Genomic DNA, 20,948 nt, shown 5'->3' with positions numbered 1-20,948 from the left:
AACTTGAAAACTGTCACCTCGTTCTGGCTCATTATGTTTCTATTAGGCTGCTTATGTTCAACACTCAAACGGACAGATGAGCTCTCAAACCTCCAAGAGACCCGTCTTCCCTCGGCAGTGGGCGGAGCCCTACGTGGACCGGAGCTCGGGATTGGCCAGCACCTGACTAGAAAAGGAGTTTTCACATCCGCTTGCTCATCCGTACGCTGCACTTTTTTGCCACAGTACTCCGCCACCCCGCGGGAGATCTCGCGATATTTCGGCCAAAAGAACCTAGCGACGCGTATTGAGCGGCCAAGGCCTATAGGGCTGGTAGACCCGGGAGCGGGGGAAGAACTGGTTAGGCGGGGAGGGCGAGCGGGTTCTGCGTCCTCCACACGGGCCTGGTCACTGCCACCCACCCAGACCCCAGAAGTGTGTGGACAGGGCGGCCTTCCTGGCCGGTGAGGTAGCCGCGGTCGCCGCCGCTGAGGCGACCCGCAAGCTTCACCTGGGCCTGCGCCGGCTGTGACAGGTGCGCGACGAGCGCGGCGCTCCGCCCGCTCGCCGGCCCGCCCCCTCCAGGCCTCGCCTGCCGGGGCTCGGGATGAGCTGCGGGCCCCGGCTGAGCGGCTCCGGCTCCTGGCGCCCGTCGCTGCCGCGGTCGCCGCCCTAGTTCGGCCGCCGCCCCTGAGGCAAGGAGGGAGGGAAGCCGCCGCCGATCCCGGGCATGAGCCGGCCGCGGTGTCCGTTGCTGGACTAAGGCGCCGACATGAACTTGCACCAGGTGCTGACCGGGGCTGTGAACCCCGGCGACCACTGCTTCTCCGTGGGCAGCGTCGGCGACCAGCGCTTCACGGTAAGTACGGGAGGCTCCTGCGTCGCCTTGGTGGGTCCGGTCCCCGAGTCAGCCGGGCTCGGCCGGGAGTGACGGGCAGACGCCGAGACCGCGTCGTGGCCCCGGCGGAGGTCCCTGGGTCGGCTCAGAGGTCCCCGCCCCCTGGGGCCGGGCGCACCTGGCCTTGGAGAGGGTCAGAGAGAGGCAGAAACCTGTCGGTCACTGAGGTGCACACTGCGCACAGCCTGAACTTGAAGTTAGAATGTTCTGTAGGATATTTTAAGTGTTTAATCTGACGTCCTTGGGCTGGCATGGTTGGCCAAAGTCGTTTAAACAAAAATCGTTGTGTAATGTTTTCAGGGGGAGGGGGAGGTGCTTTTTATTACCCCGCTCCATAGGCTAAAACTGTCAAGTTTAGAAATCGTTGGGATTGACTTCATTTCTTCTTCTAAGTTAAGGTCAGGTATCCTTGTAGTTAGAAAGAGTGGGTATCTTCAAACAGTTACTAATTGTTAACAACTAGTACCAGTTAAAAACACAATGAAAACAGTGCTTTTCATTGAGGAATAACTTTAGAAAATAAAATATTTCATAAATAATTTACTCCTGCAGCCCTTTGAATTCCATATGTAACAGTTCAGTAATCCTGGGACACCTACTTATTTTAGATTGTTCACATTAATTACTAAAAGTTGTATTACTGTTTTTGAGTAAAACTCCTTTTTGATATGTAGTGGTAATTCAAGGTTAAGGTTTACTGAAATTGATTTGTTTTTCATTAGTCTTACCCAGATATTGGAAGGAAGAGGGCCCACATTTCTGCCTACTTACTAGAAGTATAGTGGAATTTTCTGCCTTAATTATAGTTCTTATAATAACTTCAAACTAAAAGTCAGTATTCACATGATACCCTATATCTAAACATACAGTGCTGATGATTTCTTGTGTAGCTATTACTTAGTTGTCATTAAAAGTAAAACTAAAGTTCACATAAATAAGTGAAACAAAGTAAACAGCTTGATTGGTATCCACGTTTTCTGCCTACTTTTGACTTTTTTGGGGGGGTCTTAGTCAGAATAAATAATAGTCATTATTTAACATGATGCAGGCATTTAATTCCTGAATTGTGTCTTTAGATCTATGCCAACCAAATACTTTGCTTTAAAGCAGTCTGTACCTTCCCAGTAGAGTAACACATGCACACCTTAGCTTGCACTTGACCTTAGCAGTTTAGAGATTCTAATTCTAAATGTTAGCCTTGCCAGAATACTCAGAAGAGTGAACTCTGAGGGTTTCAGTGAGCAACTGTAGTTGGACGTTGCTCTCTGCTCTTGCTATTTAGAGGGAGGAAATAAACAGCATTTACTCAAGGAGGTTTTCCTAGTGGGAGATTATAGGATGGTAACATTGCATTCTCTACCATCTCCCAAAGTTATATGAGTGCTTCCTCCTATGTAAATTCTAAGAATTTTTTCTAAAAAAAGGTGTTAAGAATCTAGGTAGTGGTGTGAACTTCAAAGCATATACAATATGCTGGCCTATTTATATACCTAGATGACCCATATAAAGTATATATAAAACCTTGATGAATGCCTCCATGTTATTTTAAAGGAGAGGTGAGTTAATTTGCCAAACCTTATATAGTTATCCTACACCATCATGTAACTTGTTCCCTCCTGCTGAATTTTAAAGTCCATTTCCATAGACCAGGCTTTAATCTTCTCCCACCAAGCCTACTGCAGATTTCTTCTAGATCTCAGGAAACATTCTAGTAAATACAGTAAAAATAATTTTATTTTTTTGTTTAGTGTAAAGAGACCAAGTTCGCTATAGTTTGGTGGTAGTTTAAGGATTAACAATCACCTTTTTCCTACACTTGATCTTAGCCAAAAGGCCGAGAAGCGATAACAGTCACCTTTTTCCTTTGCAGCCAATTCATCCCTGACTCATTAACATTACGTTGATAGTTTTGTTATAAATTAAAATTTCTTGCCCTCAGTTTCCTGGACACTATATGTATCTTAAATTTACCTCTCTTGAAATTACCCATTTTTCTTTCATGTTAAAAGCAGAATCTATTTATTGTTTACCATTTGAATGTTATTTTTAAACTCTTTGGATTTTGAATTCTTTTCCTTTGATAGGAAAATGGCAAACATTAATGGTGTGTGGTATGTGCAGACTAAAAAAAGTATCTCTAAGTTTCAGTTTTACTTGAGTTAAGGACATGAGCTTTTCCTCTTGCAGTCCCTCATGAAGAATTTTTATTCCTCCTGGTATGTTATGCTTTCTCTGAAGACAGTCCCATGTTTGTAATACCTCCCTTTGCGTGTTTGCAGATATTTTACCTGTTCTGGTTTCCAAGGATTACAAGAGTTGAGATCCTGCTTTCCCAATAAAGTGTGACAGGTTTTAAATGGAAATGAAATTGAATGCCAGTTTTCACAGAGTCTAGATTTTAAAATATGCAATTACTAATATAGTTAGTATGTCCAAGGATTAGATACTTTTTTATTGCTTAAACTGGCATCAAATGATTTTGACTTTGCTCTTAGTCTGAAAGCTTCTAGTAGGCAGTGATCTTATTTCATACTTTCAAAGCGCTTTATTTGGACTTCATTGTATCATTAACCAGTCTTGCTTTGTATATGTCTTCCACGATTTCATTGTAAGCATCTAGAACAGTGATTGAAGTACTGATGAGACCTAATAGTAGAATCATTACCTGGATTTGATTTCCAGGCCAGTCTCTTACAGTTAGTTTTATATCCAGCACAGGTTCTTTTACACTTTTTGGACTCCTTTTTTTTCCTTTTTTTCATTTTGTAGTTTATTCATTCTTAGTGTTGAAACAGTTTTGAATGAAATGGAAGTAATTTCCATGAGGCAGATTGTCTTAATACTTGACTTCCTGTGTCTAGTATGGAATTTAAACACCTGTAGGAGGGAAAGTAAACATGTTATAGGTCTAGATTAGAAAACTCTGTTTTCCCAGCTCAGGATACCCATATTAGAAGTCAAGAGACTGACTGACAATTAGTGTTCTCCTTTTTCAACTTTCTGTCATAGTAAGCATCCTTTAGTTTAACTTTTTCTTTTGCTCACTCTAGAGCTGAGATTTTCCATCCTCATGGCTCACATAAACTAATTACTAAAATTCAGTGGCATACCAAAAAATATATTTTTTGCTGACCTGACAAAAAATAGCTGATTTACAAAAAAAATAATAATTACCTACCCTTTTTACTCCAAAGTGACTTTTTAAAAAGTCAGGTGCCTATACTCATATATAAGGATTTCTGGTACCAAGAATTAACCAATCAGATGCAACCTTATTATGCTACTTGACCAATAAGATGTAACTCCATTATATGACCTATGTATTTATGGTTCAGTACAGGGCATTCACACCTGATGGCTATTGTTGTGTTGTCTGTTGTCATTTTTTTTATTTGACAATCTAAGGGAAAAGAGGTTAGTGCCCCTGACTATTCAGGTATTGCATGTTTTAAAAATTATTATGGCACAGCGGTTGAAAATAGCTGCTTTAGAGAATCCTTTAAAAGTGGGAGGATGGAAATATTCTTTTCTTGAGGGGCAATGTAGGTCTTTGTGGGCAGAGAAAATACAGGAGGGGAGGAGGGTTTAATCCTGTTCGAACTTGGACATAGATTTTTGTGGTACTCATATGCCATTATGAGTTCTAAATTAGACTTTGTTTTAAAATTTTGGCCTGTTTTAAAATACTGTGTTTTAAATAGTACTAAAGTGCCTTTAAGGTTAGTGAAGTAATTCTTAACGTTTTTAAAAGCAAGAATAATGTTAATTACAACATACCAAATGTAAGTTATTTAACCAGGAAATATACCAGGAAGAAATTCTTTGGAATATTTATTTACGTGATATGGTTGGTTAAAATATAACTATAAAAACAGGAAATCTGAATGTTTTACAGAATCACAGGATTTCCAAATTAGAATACTGACTGTTACAATGTTGGGTAATTTTTGAAGTTTAGAATATTATAGAAGGTTGTCTGCCAAAATTTAAAGTTAAAAATCATGTTTTAATTATATGCTTGATAGCACACATATGATCTCAGTTCTTCCTGTGCATCTCATTTAGTCTCAAAGTTAGTAAACCTAATGAAAATAAAGATTTTCATTTGTCAATTTAATTTTCATTGGTTAGTCATAGATTGTTTTGATTACAGTCAGAAGCAGCGGTGTACCAATTGTAATATATGCATATTAATTTTGAAGAGTAAGTAGCATGACAGTTTATTTGATAAACCAGTGCTGTTCCTATGGTTTTGATAATCTTCCAGAATGTAGTCAGGGCACCTTGAAATGAGTTTTTGAGAATAATTTATTTAAGAAAAATCTGTAAAACTAGCTTTAGATTTTGTTCTAGAAATATTATATGTTGTGTTACATTGTAGGTTTTTATTTAAAACAAGGTAGATGGATTATTTTTATTAAAGAATTTAGTGGCAGGTAGATTATTTTAAAATCACACAGTCCATTTTAAATTAAAGATTGTTTTCCCTATTTATTGTGTGTGTGTGTATACTTCTTTATTACCTCATTATGTTGTAGAAACTCTAGAGACTTGAATTAATTTTAATAATTATTAGAGCTAGCTGTAAGAGGATATGTCTCTGTCAAGTGATTTTTGGATGATACCTTGTTGGATTATCTGTACAGATTTATCTCTCTTTTTCCCTCAGTTTTATTGATATATAATTGACATAAATCATTGTGTAAGTTTTAAGGTATACTGTGTGATGGTTTTATATATATATGTAGTGAAATGTTTACCACAATAAGGTTAGTTCACACATCCTTTACCTCTCACAATTACCATTCTGTTGTTATGGTGAGAATATTAAAGCTTTACACTCATAGCAGTTTTCAAGTATACAATACAGTATTGTTAACTATGGTCACCATCCTGTCATGACATCCCTGGAATTTATTCATCTTATAACTGTAAGTTTGTACCCTTGGACCAGCATCTCCTATTTCCCTCTCTCCTCTCCCCCTGGCAACCACCATTCTGTTCTCAGTTCCTATTAGTACAATGTTTTTAGATTACACATACATACAGTATTTGTCTTTCTCTGTCTGACTTATTTCACTTAGCATAGTGCCCTCAAGGTTGTCACAAATGACAGAATTTCTTTTTTTATTTAAATCCTCACCCGAGGATCTTTTTATTGATGTGAGAGAGAATGAGAGAGAGAAACATTGATGTGAGAGAGAAACATCAATCAGTTGCCTCCTGCATGTGCCCTGACTGGGGAGCAAACCCACAACCTGGGTATTTGCCTTGGCCTGGAATTAAACCTGCGACCCTTTGGTGCACAGGATGGTGCTCCAACTACTGAGCCACACTGGCCAGGGCAACAGAATTTCTGTTTTATGGCCAAATTATAATGCACTGTATATATCCATTCTTCTGTTGATGGACATTTAGAATGTTTCTATGTCTTGGCTATGGGGAGTAATGCTGCAATTAATATTGGAGTGTAGATATCTCTTCTAGATAGTGATGTCATCATCTTTGGATATATACCCAGAAATAGGATTGCTGGATCATATGATAGTTTTATTTGTTATTTTATTTATTTATTTATTTAGTTAGTTAATTTTTTTATTGATTTCAGAGAGAGAGAAAGGGTGAGGGAGGGAGAGGTAGAAACATCAATGATGAGAGAGAGTCATTGATCGGCTCCCTCCTGCATGCCCCCTGCTGGGAATCAAGCCTGCAACCGGGCAGGTGGCCTGACTGAGGATCGAACTGTGATCTCCTGGATCATAGGTTCATGCTGAACTGCTGAGCCACGCTGGCCAGGCTATTTTTTATTTTTTTAAGAACCTCCATATTGTGTTCCATGGTGACTATACCAATTTGCATTTCTACCAAGAGGGCACAGGGGTTCCCTTTTCTCCACATCTTCACCAGCACTTGCTTTCTCTTGTCATTTTTATGATCATTTGAACAGATATGAGGTCATAGCTCATTGTGGTTTTGTTTTGTTTTCTATATGATTAGTAATGTTGAACATCTTTTTATGTATCTACTGGCCATTTATATGTTTTTGGAAAATTTTCTATTCAAGTCCTTTGCCCATTTTTAAATTGGGTTGATTTTCTGCTATTGAGTTGTATGAATTCTATATATATTTTGGATATTAATTCTTTATCAGATATGGTTTATAAATATTTTTCCCCAGCCCTGGCCAAGTGGCTCATTGGTTGGAGCATTGTCCCTTATACCAGAAAGGTTGTGGGTTCAGTTCCTGGTCAGGGCACATACCTAGATTGTAAGTTTGATCCTTGGTTGGGATGCATACAGAGGCAACTGATGGATGTTTTTCTCTCACATCTATGTTTCTCTCTCTCTCCTGCTTCCTCTCTTAATAAAAACATGTCCTCAGGTGAGGATTTAAATAAATATATATTTTCTCCTGTTTCGTAGGTTGCCTTTTCATTCTGTTGATCATTTCTTTTGCTGCGCAGAAGCTTTTTAGTTTGATGTAGTCCCACTTGTTTATTTTTGCTTTGGGTGTCAAATTTTTAAAGATCCTCACTAAGACTAATGTCAGGAAGCTCATTCCCTATTTCTAGGAGTTTTATAGTAGCTGTTCTTACATTCAAGTCTTTATTTTTAGTTGACTTGATGTATGATGTAAGATAAGGGTCCAGTTTCATTCTTTTGCATATGGCTGTCCAGTTTTCCCAGCTATTCTTCCCCTATTTTGTATTCTTGATGTGTTTGTCGAAGATTAGTTGATCATATATGCTTGGGTTTATTATGTATGGGCTTGTGATTCTGTTTCTTTGTTCTATGTGTCTGTTTTTATGCCAGTACTGTACTGTTTTATTATAGTTTTGTAATATAGTTTGAAAAACTAGAAGTGTGATGACTCTAGCTTCTTGCTCAAGATAGCTTTGGCTATTTGGGATCTTTTGTGGTTCCATATGAATTACAGGATTTTTTCCTTTTTATAAAATGCTATTGGAATTTTGCTAGGGATTGCATTGTATCTGTAGATCGCTTTGGGTACAGTAGACATTTTAACAATATTCTTCCAATCCATGGGCACAAAATACCTTTTTATTTATTTGTGTTATCTTCAGTTTCTTTAATCAGTGTCTTATAGTTTTCAGTGGATAAGATCTTCCACCTTAGTTAAATTTATTCTTAAGTATTTTATTCTTTTTGATGCTATAATACATTAGGTTGTTTTAAAATTTTTTGAATAGTTTGTCGTTAGTATAGAAAAATGATGATTTTTGTGTGTTGATTTTGTATCTTTCAACTTTGCTGAATTCATTTATTAGTTCTAAAAGTTTTTTGGTGGAGTCTTTAGATTCTTTATATAATATTTTGTCATCTGCAAACAGGCACAATTTTATATCTTTTCAATTTGGATACCTTTAATTTTTTTCTTGCCTAATTTCTCTGTCTAGAATTTCTAGTAATATGTTGAATAGAAATGGTAAGAGTAGGCATACTTGCCTTGCTTCTGATCTTAGAAGAAAGGTTTCACAATATTACTCAGTTGTGAAAGCTTGTCATATGTGGCCTTTACTGAACCATCCTTGCATCCCAGGGATTAATCCTACTTGATGATGGTGTATGATCTTTTTAATGTGCTTTTGAAATTGATTTGTTAGTATTATATTTTATCATGTCTCTTTAGCATCATTTTTTTGTTCCTTTTTTAAAAAATTCATTTTGACATTGACATTTGAAGAGTGTAGTATCTCCCTCTCCCTTTTTAAAAATGAACCTTTTCTCGTTTTGTGTTTGTCTGATGTTTCCTCTTGATTAGAATGAGGTTATGTATTCTTGGGCACAATTGTATGTAAATGATGTTGCATCCTTCTCTGGGTATTACAGTTTGAGACTCATGATATCTGTAATCACTGATATTAATGTTGATGATCCATCAAGGTGTTGCCCAATGTTTCCAGTGTAAACTGGTTTGGTTACCCCCCTCACCCGCCTATTACATACTTGCAACAGTAAGCAGTATGTGAAGGATACCTTATGACCATGCAGAAGATAATCCTCATCCTCATCATAATTTCCCCCTGGATTAAGCATCCATTGATGATGATTCTTACCTGGTCCCCCCCTCCCTTTTTTTTTTAACACTTACCATCTTTCCTGCATAGCAGGGTATTCTGGGCTCATTATAGCTACCCTACACCAGCCCTGTAATTATAGAAGCCTTGGTTTCTTTTAGTAAGGAATGATATTAGAGACCAAGATCAGATGCTCGATGATTTCATTGCTATAGGAATGTGTGCCTCTTCGCCCTTTCATTGGGCAGAACTATCAAATATAAACATGTATATGCATATAGCATACACACATAACATATACACATACAAACATATTTTCATGTGTACATGAAAATACAGCAGGTCTTTGAATAATATCATTTCATTCAGTACCATTTGGTTATAACATTGATTAAATGCCATAGGAACATGTTTATGTCAGTTAACCTGTGGTAAAATTGGTTTCATTATATGTATGTAGTTTCACTTAACCATATGTACATTTTGGAAACCATGATTTTATATCAATATTTCCAATTCCAATCCAGCCTTACACGATTGTATTGTGTCTTCCCCCATTTCATATCTTTGTTCTTTCTTATGCAATGAGAACAGTGGCTCATTTCTATAATATATCCAAAATAGTTATTGAATCACATTGCCCTTACCACTACAATTAAAAACTTACAAAAAGAGTTCAGAATTTGTTTGTATTTTTTCACCCTACCCTGCCTGAGAGGTAATAGAAAATATTTGTATAGGCCTCTATGCCACCTCCATTTCGCTCTTTCTGTTTCTGGCACAGAGCTTCTGAAACCCTTATAAATTAGGTGATAAAAACACTAGGAGCGTCTTTTGTTCTAATGAGGCAACTGGGTGGGCTCCTGGATGGTTCCTGGATGGTAGCTGGTCATTAGAAAGACCACGCCATAATTAGAAGCTTGGGATTTTCAGCCTTGCCCCCCATTTTCTGGAGAGGAGAGGGAGGCTGAAAATGGAGTTAACAATTGATCATATCTACATGAAGAAACCTCCATAAAATTCCAACAGTATGGGGGTTCGGGGAGCTTTCATTTTGGTGACCACCTCCACATACCAGGAGGGTGACATACCCCAACTCCACAGGGACTGTGGAGATCCTGTGCTAGGGACCCTCCCAGACCTCACCCTATGTATTTCTTCATCTCGCTGTTCATCTGTATTTTATTGGTTAATGAACTGTAAACGTAACTAAGTGTTTCTCTGAGTTCTGTGAACTGTTTTAGCAAATAATCAAATTCAAGGAGGAGGAGGTCATTGAAACCTCCAATTTGTAGCGAAGTTGGACAGAAATTATGGGTAATCTGGGGTCCTTGGGATTAGCATCTGAAGTAGAGGGCAGGCTCAGTTAAGACTGAGCCCTTAACTTGTGGAATCTGATGCTGTCTCTAGGTAGTGTCAGAATTGAGTTAAAATATAGGACATCCAGTTGTTGTCACAGAATTTCTTGGTGTGGTTAAAACCTTCACACAATACTCAGAAGTTTATGACTTTGGTAGTAGTATGAGAGAAAAGAAGAAGCACAGGAGGAAGACTAGTTTTTCCTTCTAGCTTCCCAAGACAAAATACAGTATATGGTCAAATTCTGTATTCATAAGTTACTTAGTTTGTTCCTGCCTTCTTTCTTTAGGTGTGGCTATAGTATTTATTTGAAATGAAGTTAGTTCATTTCTTTTACTTGCCCTCCCCACCATTCTGATTGATTTAATTTTTTAAATATGTATGATATTAATATATTTTCAAAAGTCATAATGATACCATTATAATAACCTGCTTATTATTTAACAGGAAAGGAGCAAAGGGGAGACTAGATAATATAGGCATTCCATTTATACAGCTTTGCCAGGAAGCTGCAGTTAACATTCTCCAAGTCTGTTCCCTGCAGATCGATGGGGGAAGGGACTGGACAATAGACACATGTCCAGTAAGGTCTGGATGACGTGGGAAGATGTTTACCTGTTAGTCACACCTGAGAGAGAGTGTCAATTGCCCAGAATAGATGTGGCTACTGCAAGGGTAAAATCTGAGATACTTAACAAAAGGAGCTCTCTGTCTTTCTTGCTGTTTGTGCCTGACTTCTGGCTTGGTGGGCTCCCATGGTCTGTACTCGCCCATGTGGCCCACAGCCATGTGGACTCCACACAATGGACTAATGAACTTTAACTAGCCTGATGCTACTTCAGACCCAGTTCCACCATGGACTGGAAACTCTGGACACTGGCCCTGCTTTTAGCTCTAATGAACACCGAGCTACATATTTTCCAGGACTGGTTTAATAGACATGGGACTTTTCAAACCAAGGGATATATAATTCCACACAAATAACAATCATTCATTCTTCTGTGCAAGTCTTAGAAAATTCCTTTTCTGAAGATATTGCAAGAACTCCACTCCCACTACCAATGGAGGAATTCCACTCATCCAATCCTCTGGCAACAATAACTATATAATAAATTATACTAAGAAATGTCATTCTTTCCTATATCCCTTCCACTCTGTCCTTCCCTACACCTTTGTTGATAACAAATTTGATTGTTCCCTAGTTTTATCTTTCCTGTGTTTTTTTTTGTAATCAGAAACATGTATGTTCTCTTATTTAACTTGTTCCTTACACAAAAAATGATATACTATATAGCACTTTTGTACTTTGTTTTTTTCCCCCCAACCTAATACTGTCCCCTAGAAAACACACCATTGTCAATTCATAGGTATCTTCCTCATTCTTTTTACAACTGTATAATATTCCATTGTGGATATATACTATAGTTTATTCAACTGGTATTCTCTGTATAGCAGGACTTTTTTAGGAGACAGTTACAAATTTTTGTAAGTGATGAAGAAACGGAACAAAATGCAAATATGGCTTGAGTTTTTTCTTCATCCTGCATTTAATTACAAATCAAATAAACTGTAAGTGTTTAAATTCGATAGTCAAGAAAACCAGAGGATCTTTATTATAAGCCCAAAGCATAATAGTTAACTTATGAAATGTGGAGTGTAGCTGGTTAATCCATTTTTCTCCCATCTACTAGTTTATGGCCATACATTAGTTACAACTTTGAGAGAAAAAGTGGGGACTGAACGAGAGATATTCCAGATTAAGATCAATAATTTACATTGGATTTAAAGTTTGCCAAAACTGGAGAGAGACAGCTTTACATGTTATAGTACTGTCACTAAGGAAAAGTAGATGGCAATATAAATATAAAAGTCAAGTGATAATATAATATAGCAGCCGCAAAAGAACAGGGGTAATCCAGAATGTATAAGTCTTTGAATGATCAAGGGTTAATTGTATTATAAGTTGGCATCTTCCTCTCTATAGGGCTAAGTGTATTTCTGAGAGAATTTTACATTTTTCAACTCTGCAAATGTTTGATACTTGTTGTATTAAATAGTAATTTTGTGAGGTACTTCAGGATTAATGTAGATTTCTGGAAAATTTAGAGTGATTGTTGACAAAAATAGTTGCAACACAATATCTGAAAGTAAGTAGATAATTTCAGGTATAACAAAAGGAAAGCAAAATTATGAAAACTTTTAATATATAATGATGAGGAAATCTAAGTTGTAAACATTCAAAATTTAAAACAATATTTTGGGGAAACAGTGACAAACAGTATTTAATCAAAATTTAATATTGAAAAAAATCAATTTCTAAAATATTAAGGTATTTAGAGCATTATGAATGAAAATTTTTCTTGAAATAAATTGGTTTTTATTTTAATTTTATTTTTTTAAAATATATCTTTATTGATTTCAGAGAGAGGAAGGGAGACGGAGAGAGAGAATTATCAATGATGAGAGAGTTGTCATTGATCGGCTGCCTCCTGCATACCCCTGACTGGGGATCTAACCCACAACCTGGGCATGTGCCCTGACCAGGAATCAAACCTCGATCTCCTGGATCCTAGGTCAATGCTCAGCCACTAAGCCATGCCCGCCGGGCAATAAATTGGTTTTTAGAACTTATTCTTGCTAATAGTCTCATGACAAGACTTATGATCATATTGTGGGTATTTATATAGGTGAGCAGACCATCATGAGATTTTTTTGTTTGTATACTGAGCAAATATTTTCCACTATGTGACACTAGTGGAACCAGACTTGATTATCCCTAATTTCTTTTAGGAAAATTTCAGGCAAGCATGATTAATTAGGAATGCCCTTGTAGTGCCATGGAAATAACACTAGATCAAGAATCAAGAGATCAGGGTTCTCAAACCCACTCTTCCACTAAGAAGTTATATCAACCTATTTAGGCATCATTTTCTTGTTTGTAATGTGAGCAGATTCATTGTATCTTCCCTCAAGTGCCTTTTCTAATATTTTTTAGTAGCATGTGTACAGAACCATTTTGGATTTGGTAGGAATTAAAGTCATAAAGTATAAAGTATAATCCTTTTTACATTAAGGTATATATGCATGTGCAAAAGTGATGAGATGAGAAAATGAAAAATTATTAAAACTTTAGGAACTTATCAGGATGGAAAACAGCATGTGATAGATGTTTTATTATAAGTGTTACACTGCATATGTGAATTTTAGGATGGCCAAGAACCCTGTAATGAAAGAAACTCCTGTGGTCTAGGAAGGTGAGGAAAAGAACACAGAAAGAATTCTGGTTGGAAGAATTCTGCTTGTTGTAAAATTCAAAAAGAGCTATAAAATACTTGCCGAACAAGCCTTGAACTATATACGTTTTTATTTCATTTGGTTATGGTAGTTGTCTTTGTAAAATTAAATACCTCATTTATTCCATTAGGTATTTATAAAGCAGGCCCTTCAGTTAGAATTGGGTACGAGAGCAGAGAACAATATAAACTCAAACCCTTTTTGTCTTGGAACTTAATGTCTAGTAATAGAAATGGATAATAAGAAATATATTTACAAATTATGATATGTGCAAAGAAAAAGATTTAGTAATGTGGTGGAAAAGAATGAGAGAAAGAGAAAGAGAGAGGGGCGCGGGAAGAGGGGGTAGGTGAGAAACTGAGATCTGAGTGGTGAAAAGAAGCTAGCTAGACAAAGACCAGGCAGATATAAAAGGCAGATAAACCTCCTTGAGGTGGAAAAGATTGATATGCCTAAGGAACAGAAAGAAGGGCAATGTAGGGCCAGGAGCCAACTGAGGAAAGGAAAGAGAACCTTGAGATGGTTTTAGAGAATTAGGACAATTATTTAGGGCATTGACCATGGTAAGGAGTTGAGATTTTATTCCAAGAAACTATTGAAGGGGTTTAAACAGGGAAAATTTCTTGGTATAATAAACATTTTTAAAAGATTACTCTTGTCTTTGTGTGGAAAGAAAATAAAGGGAAGCAAGAATGGAAGCATTCAGACTATTAACAATAGTGCAGGAAAGAGATAAGCTTAGACAAGGGCAGTGGCATTCAGTGGAGAAGGAAAAAGTGAACAGAACTGTATTTTTTTGCAGATAGAACTGATTGAATTTACTGATGGGACTGTATATGGGAGGTAAATGAAATTTTCTCAAATAATACAGATTTTTAAAAAAGAATTTAAAATTAATCTGTTAAAATGTAATGTTTAATGCCAGCATTTTACATGATAAATATTTTTTTGACAATTTTATTGTTTTTATTTTATTCTTTTTTTTAGGCTTATGCATCTGGATGTGACATTGTTATACTGGGAAGTGATTTTGAAAGATTGCAAATAATCCCAGGAGCTAAACATGGAAATATTCAAGTAGGATGTGTAGACTGTTCAATGCAACAAGGCAAGGTTTGTAATCTTGTGATAATATGAGATTAATTTTAAATATGGGTTAGCCAGGATAGTCTGAAGTATATTTCCTACTGAATTAGAGACTTGCTTTGTGTCAAGGACAATGTAGCTACAAATTTCTTTGGCTCTCTAAGATGCACCATGGGGAACAAAGTCCCTGACTCTCTCAATTGTATTTTTGAGATTTTCAGGAATTCTATTCTTATATAATTTTGAAACAAAGCATAATCTTCTCTATGAGTTGACAAAGAACTTTAATACTTATTACCTCTATAACTGGTCTAAAGCTTACTTATTTAAAAATTGATTGGATTGAGGGACAGGAATGACAATAATCGGAATCTATTTGCAAATAAACTACTGAAGAGAAATCATTTGTTAGTTATTCTTTGTCTGCAAACTGGTAGTTATCTTCTTGTAACTTCTGGATAAACTTTGTACTAAAATGAAGATAAACTCTTCTAAAGTGTATAATTTTTTGTTAATTTATTGAAAGTCTATAAGGAAAATGAAAATTTTTATTTTGCATATGAAAAGTAAGAAGTAACCTTGAAAGTGAAACAGCAACAACAAAAGAAGCGGCATGTGATGCTACATCAGGTTAAATACAGTTCAATATAGTACCAGAATTGGAAGAGTCATAACTAATAGGCAACATAGTATATAGCTTAATATAGCACCATATAGGCATAGCGGCCAGGCCTAGGTATGGTTGCCTATGGGCCAGACTGGGATGAACTTTACAAATTTATTTAATTTTTTTTGCTAGATGTTTAGATACTTCAGTTATATGAATTCCACCAGAACATTTTGTGTAAGGAACCACAGTGGACCCAATCTTTTTTAAAAAATGTAATCATTTCTAATAGACCTGCCAGTCTGAAAAGTTATTTTTTGGGGACCTAGTTTAAAGATACTCTTGGTAAGGAGTTTTTACTCTTGCAATCTTTATCTGTTTGTTGGACTACTCTTGTTGTTTCTTTCTTTCTTTTTAAAATTTTTATGTTAATCCTCAACTGAAGATATTTTTTCCATTGCATTTTCAGAGAGAGTGGAAGGGAGGGAAGGAAGGGGAGAGAGAAAAAGAGAGAGAAACACTGATGTGATAGAGACACATTGACTGGTTGCTTCCCACACATGGCCCGACCGGGAGCAGGGAGAGAACTCACATCCCAGGTATGTGCCATTGACTGGGAATAGAAGCCGAGACCCTTTGGTGGGAGGGCCAGTGCTCTAACCTCTGAGCAACACCAGCCAGGATATGAACTATTCTTTTTGTTACTCCTGTGTTTCTTTCCCTTTAATACAGTTACAAGTGTCTCTCATATAGCTTTCTTTTGTTCACTCTTTTCATTCTTACTGTACTACAGAAATCTTCATTATGGAATGCTAAAAATTATTGAGATTTTTTATTTTCTTGTTTTCTTCATGTTTGTTTGATCTCCTAGCTCTGCCATTCTGTAATCTTCATTTTTGTGTACAAACTCACTTATACCATCTAAGCACACAAAGGACTGGTTAATAATTGGAAATTTAATTTTAATGATTTCCAATGTGAGTTATCTTTTTGTGATAAGCTAGATTACATGACAGTTGAAGTTCGAATGAAGAGGTCATTTGGTTTTATAATCATTCTGATTAAAGGCAATTTTTTTTTTTTTACTAGTATCAGTATAATCAAATGATTCCTTCAAGTATGAGGATGAAAATTTTGTAGGGTCTGGTGCCTGGGGACTTCTGTGTGCCTTTAGGAAGGAAATGCTGCTTGATCCCATAGGCATCTGTATTTTATCGTTACTGTTTTTTTCTTTGTAGTACTACCAGATTAATTTTCCTGAGAAAATTCATCCGCATTTACCTTATTCATTTGCTTAAAAAACATTCTTAGCTTATCATTACCTTGTGAGAGTTCTAATGTTCACCTTGTCGTGGGGCTCTGCACAGCCGCCTCAAACCTGCCTTTTTGGCCTCATGTTTGTTATTCTGTTGTGACACTCTTCTAACTTGGCTGGTGGTCAGTCACCTCCAAACATATATTGCCTCTTTTAGTCTTTATGCTTGTGTTTACATTGTGCCTTATTTCTAAAAACTGAATATTTACTGTCCTTTAAAGAAATACTACCTACAATTGAAAGGTCTAAACAAAACACTCCCTACCAGACCAACTCAGTGCAGATGATTTCTATATCATAAGAACTCCTCAGAACACTTAGAAAGGGTTTTTTCCCCACATGTATGTTACATCTTCATTCTTTATTCCCTTCATTACATTATATATTCTTATTTTTATTCCTTATTAATTTATTCGTTTTATCTGTTTTCTGATATTTCAGTGTTCTTCATCTATGACTCACTCAAACTTTAGTAATAGCTACCTTATAAAACAGCCTGGAAGGGTTATGCTTTATTGATTTAAGAGTAAATTTTAAACATACTTAAATAAAATGGAATATTAAAAAAATTACACTCATAAAGGAACATATCTAAGTTATACTTTTAAAAAGTTACATATATACTCACAGAATTGTGAACTTTGAGGATAGGTGAGCTAAAAACTCGTTTTTAAGTCATGCCAAATTTTATACTTGACAAGGAATACATCAATACATAATTCTTTTGTTGAGGAAGGGAATTAACATTTATTATGCTTCTTATAATGATATATTAGATTTACAGTGTAGTTTCAGTCCTCAAAATAATTCAGTTAGGAAGATAGCATTATACATGTTATAAATATAGATAGAGAAACTAAGGTTCAGAGAGATTAATTTACTAGTTACACAGTTAGTGACAGAATGTACTGGGATTTTGATCTAGATATAGTGGTCTCTAAAACTGACATTTTCAAGTACTGGTGCATGAAATTGCACATGTGGGCGTATTTTAAGTTATACTATTCTTTTGCTCTTTTGATTCATAAGTAAGTTAACATCCATAATTTTTCTTTCATTTTTCTCTTTAAAAGATTGCAGCATCCTATGGAAATGTTATCTCTGTTTTTGAACCAGTTAACCTACCGAAGCAAAAGAAAAATTTGGTCAGTAATTTATCATTTTCCTTTTAGGAATTGAAATGCCTTAAGTATTAAGAGATACTATTTTTAATAGTACAAAATCAGTGATCATCAAATAAATCAGCATAAATTATACACTATAATTAAATGCCACTTTCATGTTAAAAATATGAAAGACTTAACTTTCATGTTAAGTCTTTCATTGAAATGGAATTAAACTAAATTGTGCCAGTGAATTGTCTTGAAATATTTTTATTTTTTTCCTTCTGACATTTTTTTCTTCTGTATTTGAAGAGTCAACAACTTTTAAGTTTGGCAATTATAATAAAGTTATTGCTAGTGCAAACACTATTGTCCAGTCATATGTGGCACTTTATTCTTTGCTTTTATGATCTACTTTTATATAGTTTTTCTGCCTTATGTATTTTGTTCTTAAAGTTATGTTTTAATTGCAGTCTTACCATACCTTCAGGACTTACTTTCTTGTACTTATTATATTATGTAATATAATTGTTAACAGGCCAGTGAATTTTTTAAATAAAGAAAATATATTCAGGAATAGTTCTGAAAGCTGGTTAAAACAGTAGTTTATAAATATTGAAGTTATGTAGATTTCTTGGGTGCTTTAATGCTTTTAAGTCTGACAGACAGACCAGGTTACTTTACCCATCTCCACTGAAGATTAAACTAGTGATGTAAATCGTAAGAGGATCAGTCTAGTGTGGTCCAAAGAGCAATTATTAGGAGTCAGAGGACTGGGATTTCTCTTACTGCTTTTTAGCTATTTGATCCTAAGTAAGGAGCTTTATGAGACTCTGCTCAATTCTGAAATTGGTTACTATCTATTCATTCTTCATGGACTATTGTAAGGATGACATGACGTCAGAGATTGTGTAGAAATTGTTAAATATAAAGATTAAACAGTGTTTTAATAACAGACATACCTTTATATATCTTTTAATAGTTTTCATTTTCACTTTGCTCATTAGTATCTAGCATATTATATTCCCTCTGGTTTAGTTTTGCAGCTATTATTTTTTTATAAATATGGTAGCAGAGGCCAAAAAGAAATGTGATTTGACCAACGAAACAGCTATTGAGCCACAGAACTAAGAGTAAAACCAGCTTTATTGATTCCTTAGGTGGAAGCATTATTTTCTCTACCTTGTGTTAATGAAATATATTTTCTCTGGATTGCTTTTCCATTTTGAAATTTCATGGAAGGGGAGTCCACAATTCTCCCCTGATTTTTATTTGTGTTTATACATTACTTAATGAATCCATTTATTAAAAGCTCTTAACGCCTTATGAATTAGTAATTGACAGTACTAAAAATAAATTTTAAAGGTGGTGGCTTCTCTCAGAACAATGTATTTCAAGTAATACTCAATATATTTGTCAGAGAAAATATACCAATAATAATTGGATAAATGACTTTCTTTAAATTTTAGGAATTATATAGTCAATGGCAGAAGAGTGGTCAGTTTTTTCTGGAATCAATAGCGCACAATATAACTTGGGATCCCGCAGGTAAGAACACAAGCATGATTAACTGAAATGAAATATCACTTGCCTAGGCTTTTGCTTTTATTACTTTCATGTATTTCAGTTCTGCTTTGTGTGATTGTGGGGAACACAAAAGTAATAAAACAGATTGCATTCTTTTAGACCTTATGGTGAAATGAAGATGCCAGCTATAGGAGGAATACCTGTTGTGATAATAAACAGAATATTTAACAGATCAAGAATGGTTAACTCACTTGTAAATTAAGATAATATCTATTTCACAAAATAGTTTTTAATGGTCATGTATGGCAGTATATATGAAAGTATTTGGTAAATGATAAAGTCCTATGGAAATATTAGCAAGTGAACTGTATACTTGAAGTATCATATTAACTGCAATAAAAACATTTTATATATATATATTTTTAGTAATGACGTAGCAGTTGCTTGGAATTTTTGTTCCCATGGTCTGCTGGTACTAATGTTTTAGAGCTGGGGTGGGGAACGTCCAGCCAATGGGCCATATATGCCCATGAAATCATTTGGTCTGGCCCTGCCAAAGCCTCACCAAAGAGAAACAGTTCCAGCTATCTCATTAGGGGTGAGTTAATTAAATGTTTGACCAAATATAGCAGGCTGATTTTTAAGTTGATAATTTTGTATGGCTCTCGAATGATGTTATAAATATCCAAATGGCCCTTGGCAGAAAAAAGGTTCCCCACCTGTGTTTTTGAGGATAGAATTAATGTTAAATTCTTCTAAAATCATCATTACAGAGTAGTATTAAAAGATAATTACTTACTTTTAACATATCTAGTAGTGAGTTCACAACAGCTATGACCATTATCTTTTTTAAGTGAAAATTCACATAAAAGTTTATTTTTCTTGATTCAGTTGAAGAATAGATTATAGCTATAATAAATATTTGGGAGTTATTAGTATAACTATTACTTTTGCAAATGAACTTTGTAATTATTTATAAAAAGATTTTAAATATTTTACATGAAATACTAGTATTTTGGTTTTGATCAGCATTTATATATTTATGTGCCAGGTATTGGTATAGAAAGAAAATTTTTTTCAGATGATGTTAGTAAGTTGACTATAATGCTTTTGTGTTGTCTCGAAACCCACTATTGCATCTTGCTTAAGTTGTAAGATTTTCTGTCTTAGGCTTTTTATACCCCCTGCCCTGTTTTAATATCCATACCTCTGCCCTTTGTGTTCAAATCAATATATTTGATACCATACTTTACCTACTTTTATTTCATTACATACCTGGGGTTATTTTATATTCTGTTTTAAATTCTTAATCCTTCATGGGATAATTTTACTTTCAGTTTATGTTAAAGAAGATTTGTAAAACCCAAACTCATAAGTACAGGGAACAGATTGGTAGTTGCCAGAGATGGGGAGTGGAAAGTGGGAAAAATAGGTGAGGGTGGTCAGAAGATAATAATTTCCAGTTATAAAATAAAAAAGTACTGGAGATGTCATGTACAGCACAGTGACTATAGTTAATAATACTGTATATTTGCAAGTTGCTAAGAGTATCTTAAAAGTTCTCATCATAAGGAAAAAAGTTGTAACTAGTGATGGATGTTAGCTAGATTTATTGTGGTGATCATTTTGCAATATATGCAAATATTGAATCATGTTATACACTTGAAACTAATATAATGCTATATGATAATTATATCTAAAAAAAAAAAAAAGAAAACTTGTGTCTCTTGGTAAGGTAATC

General features: G+C 35.4%; 1 protein-coding gene across 3 annotated transcripts in view; it reads left to right on the top strand.

Annotated features, from left to right (window-relative positions):
• The first annotated feature begins 197 nt into the window (after positions 1–197).
• DMXL1 (Dmx like 1) overlaps positions 198–20,948 on the top strand; it is a 124,568-nt gene continuing 103,817 nt past the window's right edge. For all 3 annotated transcript variants that reach the window (XM_081133425.1, XM_081133424.1, XM_081133426.1), the window contains exons 1-4: positions 198–838; positions 14,557–14,682; positions 17,651–17,722; positions 19,150–19,228. In XM_081133425.1, coding sequence (XP_080989551.1) covers positions 752–838; positions 14,557–14,682; positions 17,651–17,722; positions 19,150–19,228 — 364 coding nt within the window. In that variant the 5' untranslated portion in view covers positions 198–751. The remainder of the gene's footprint in view (positions 839–14,556; positions 14,683–17,650; positions 17,723–19,149; positions 19,229–20,948) is intronic.

This window comes from Miniopterus schreibersii (assembly GCF_964146895.1).
Source record: "Miniopterus schreibersii genome assembly, chromosome: 3".
Lineage (NCBI taxonomy): Eukaryota > Metazoa > Chordata > Mammalia > Chiroptera > Miniopteridae > Miniopterus > Miniopterus schreibersii.
This window is presented reverse-complemented; position numbering and strand designations above follow the sequence as displayed.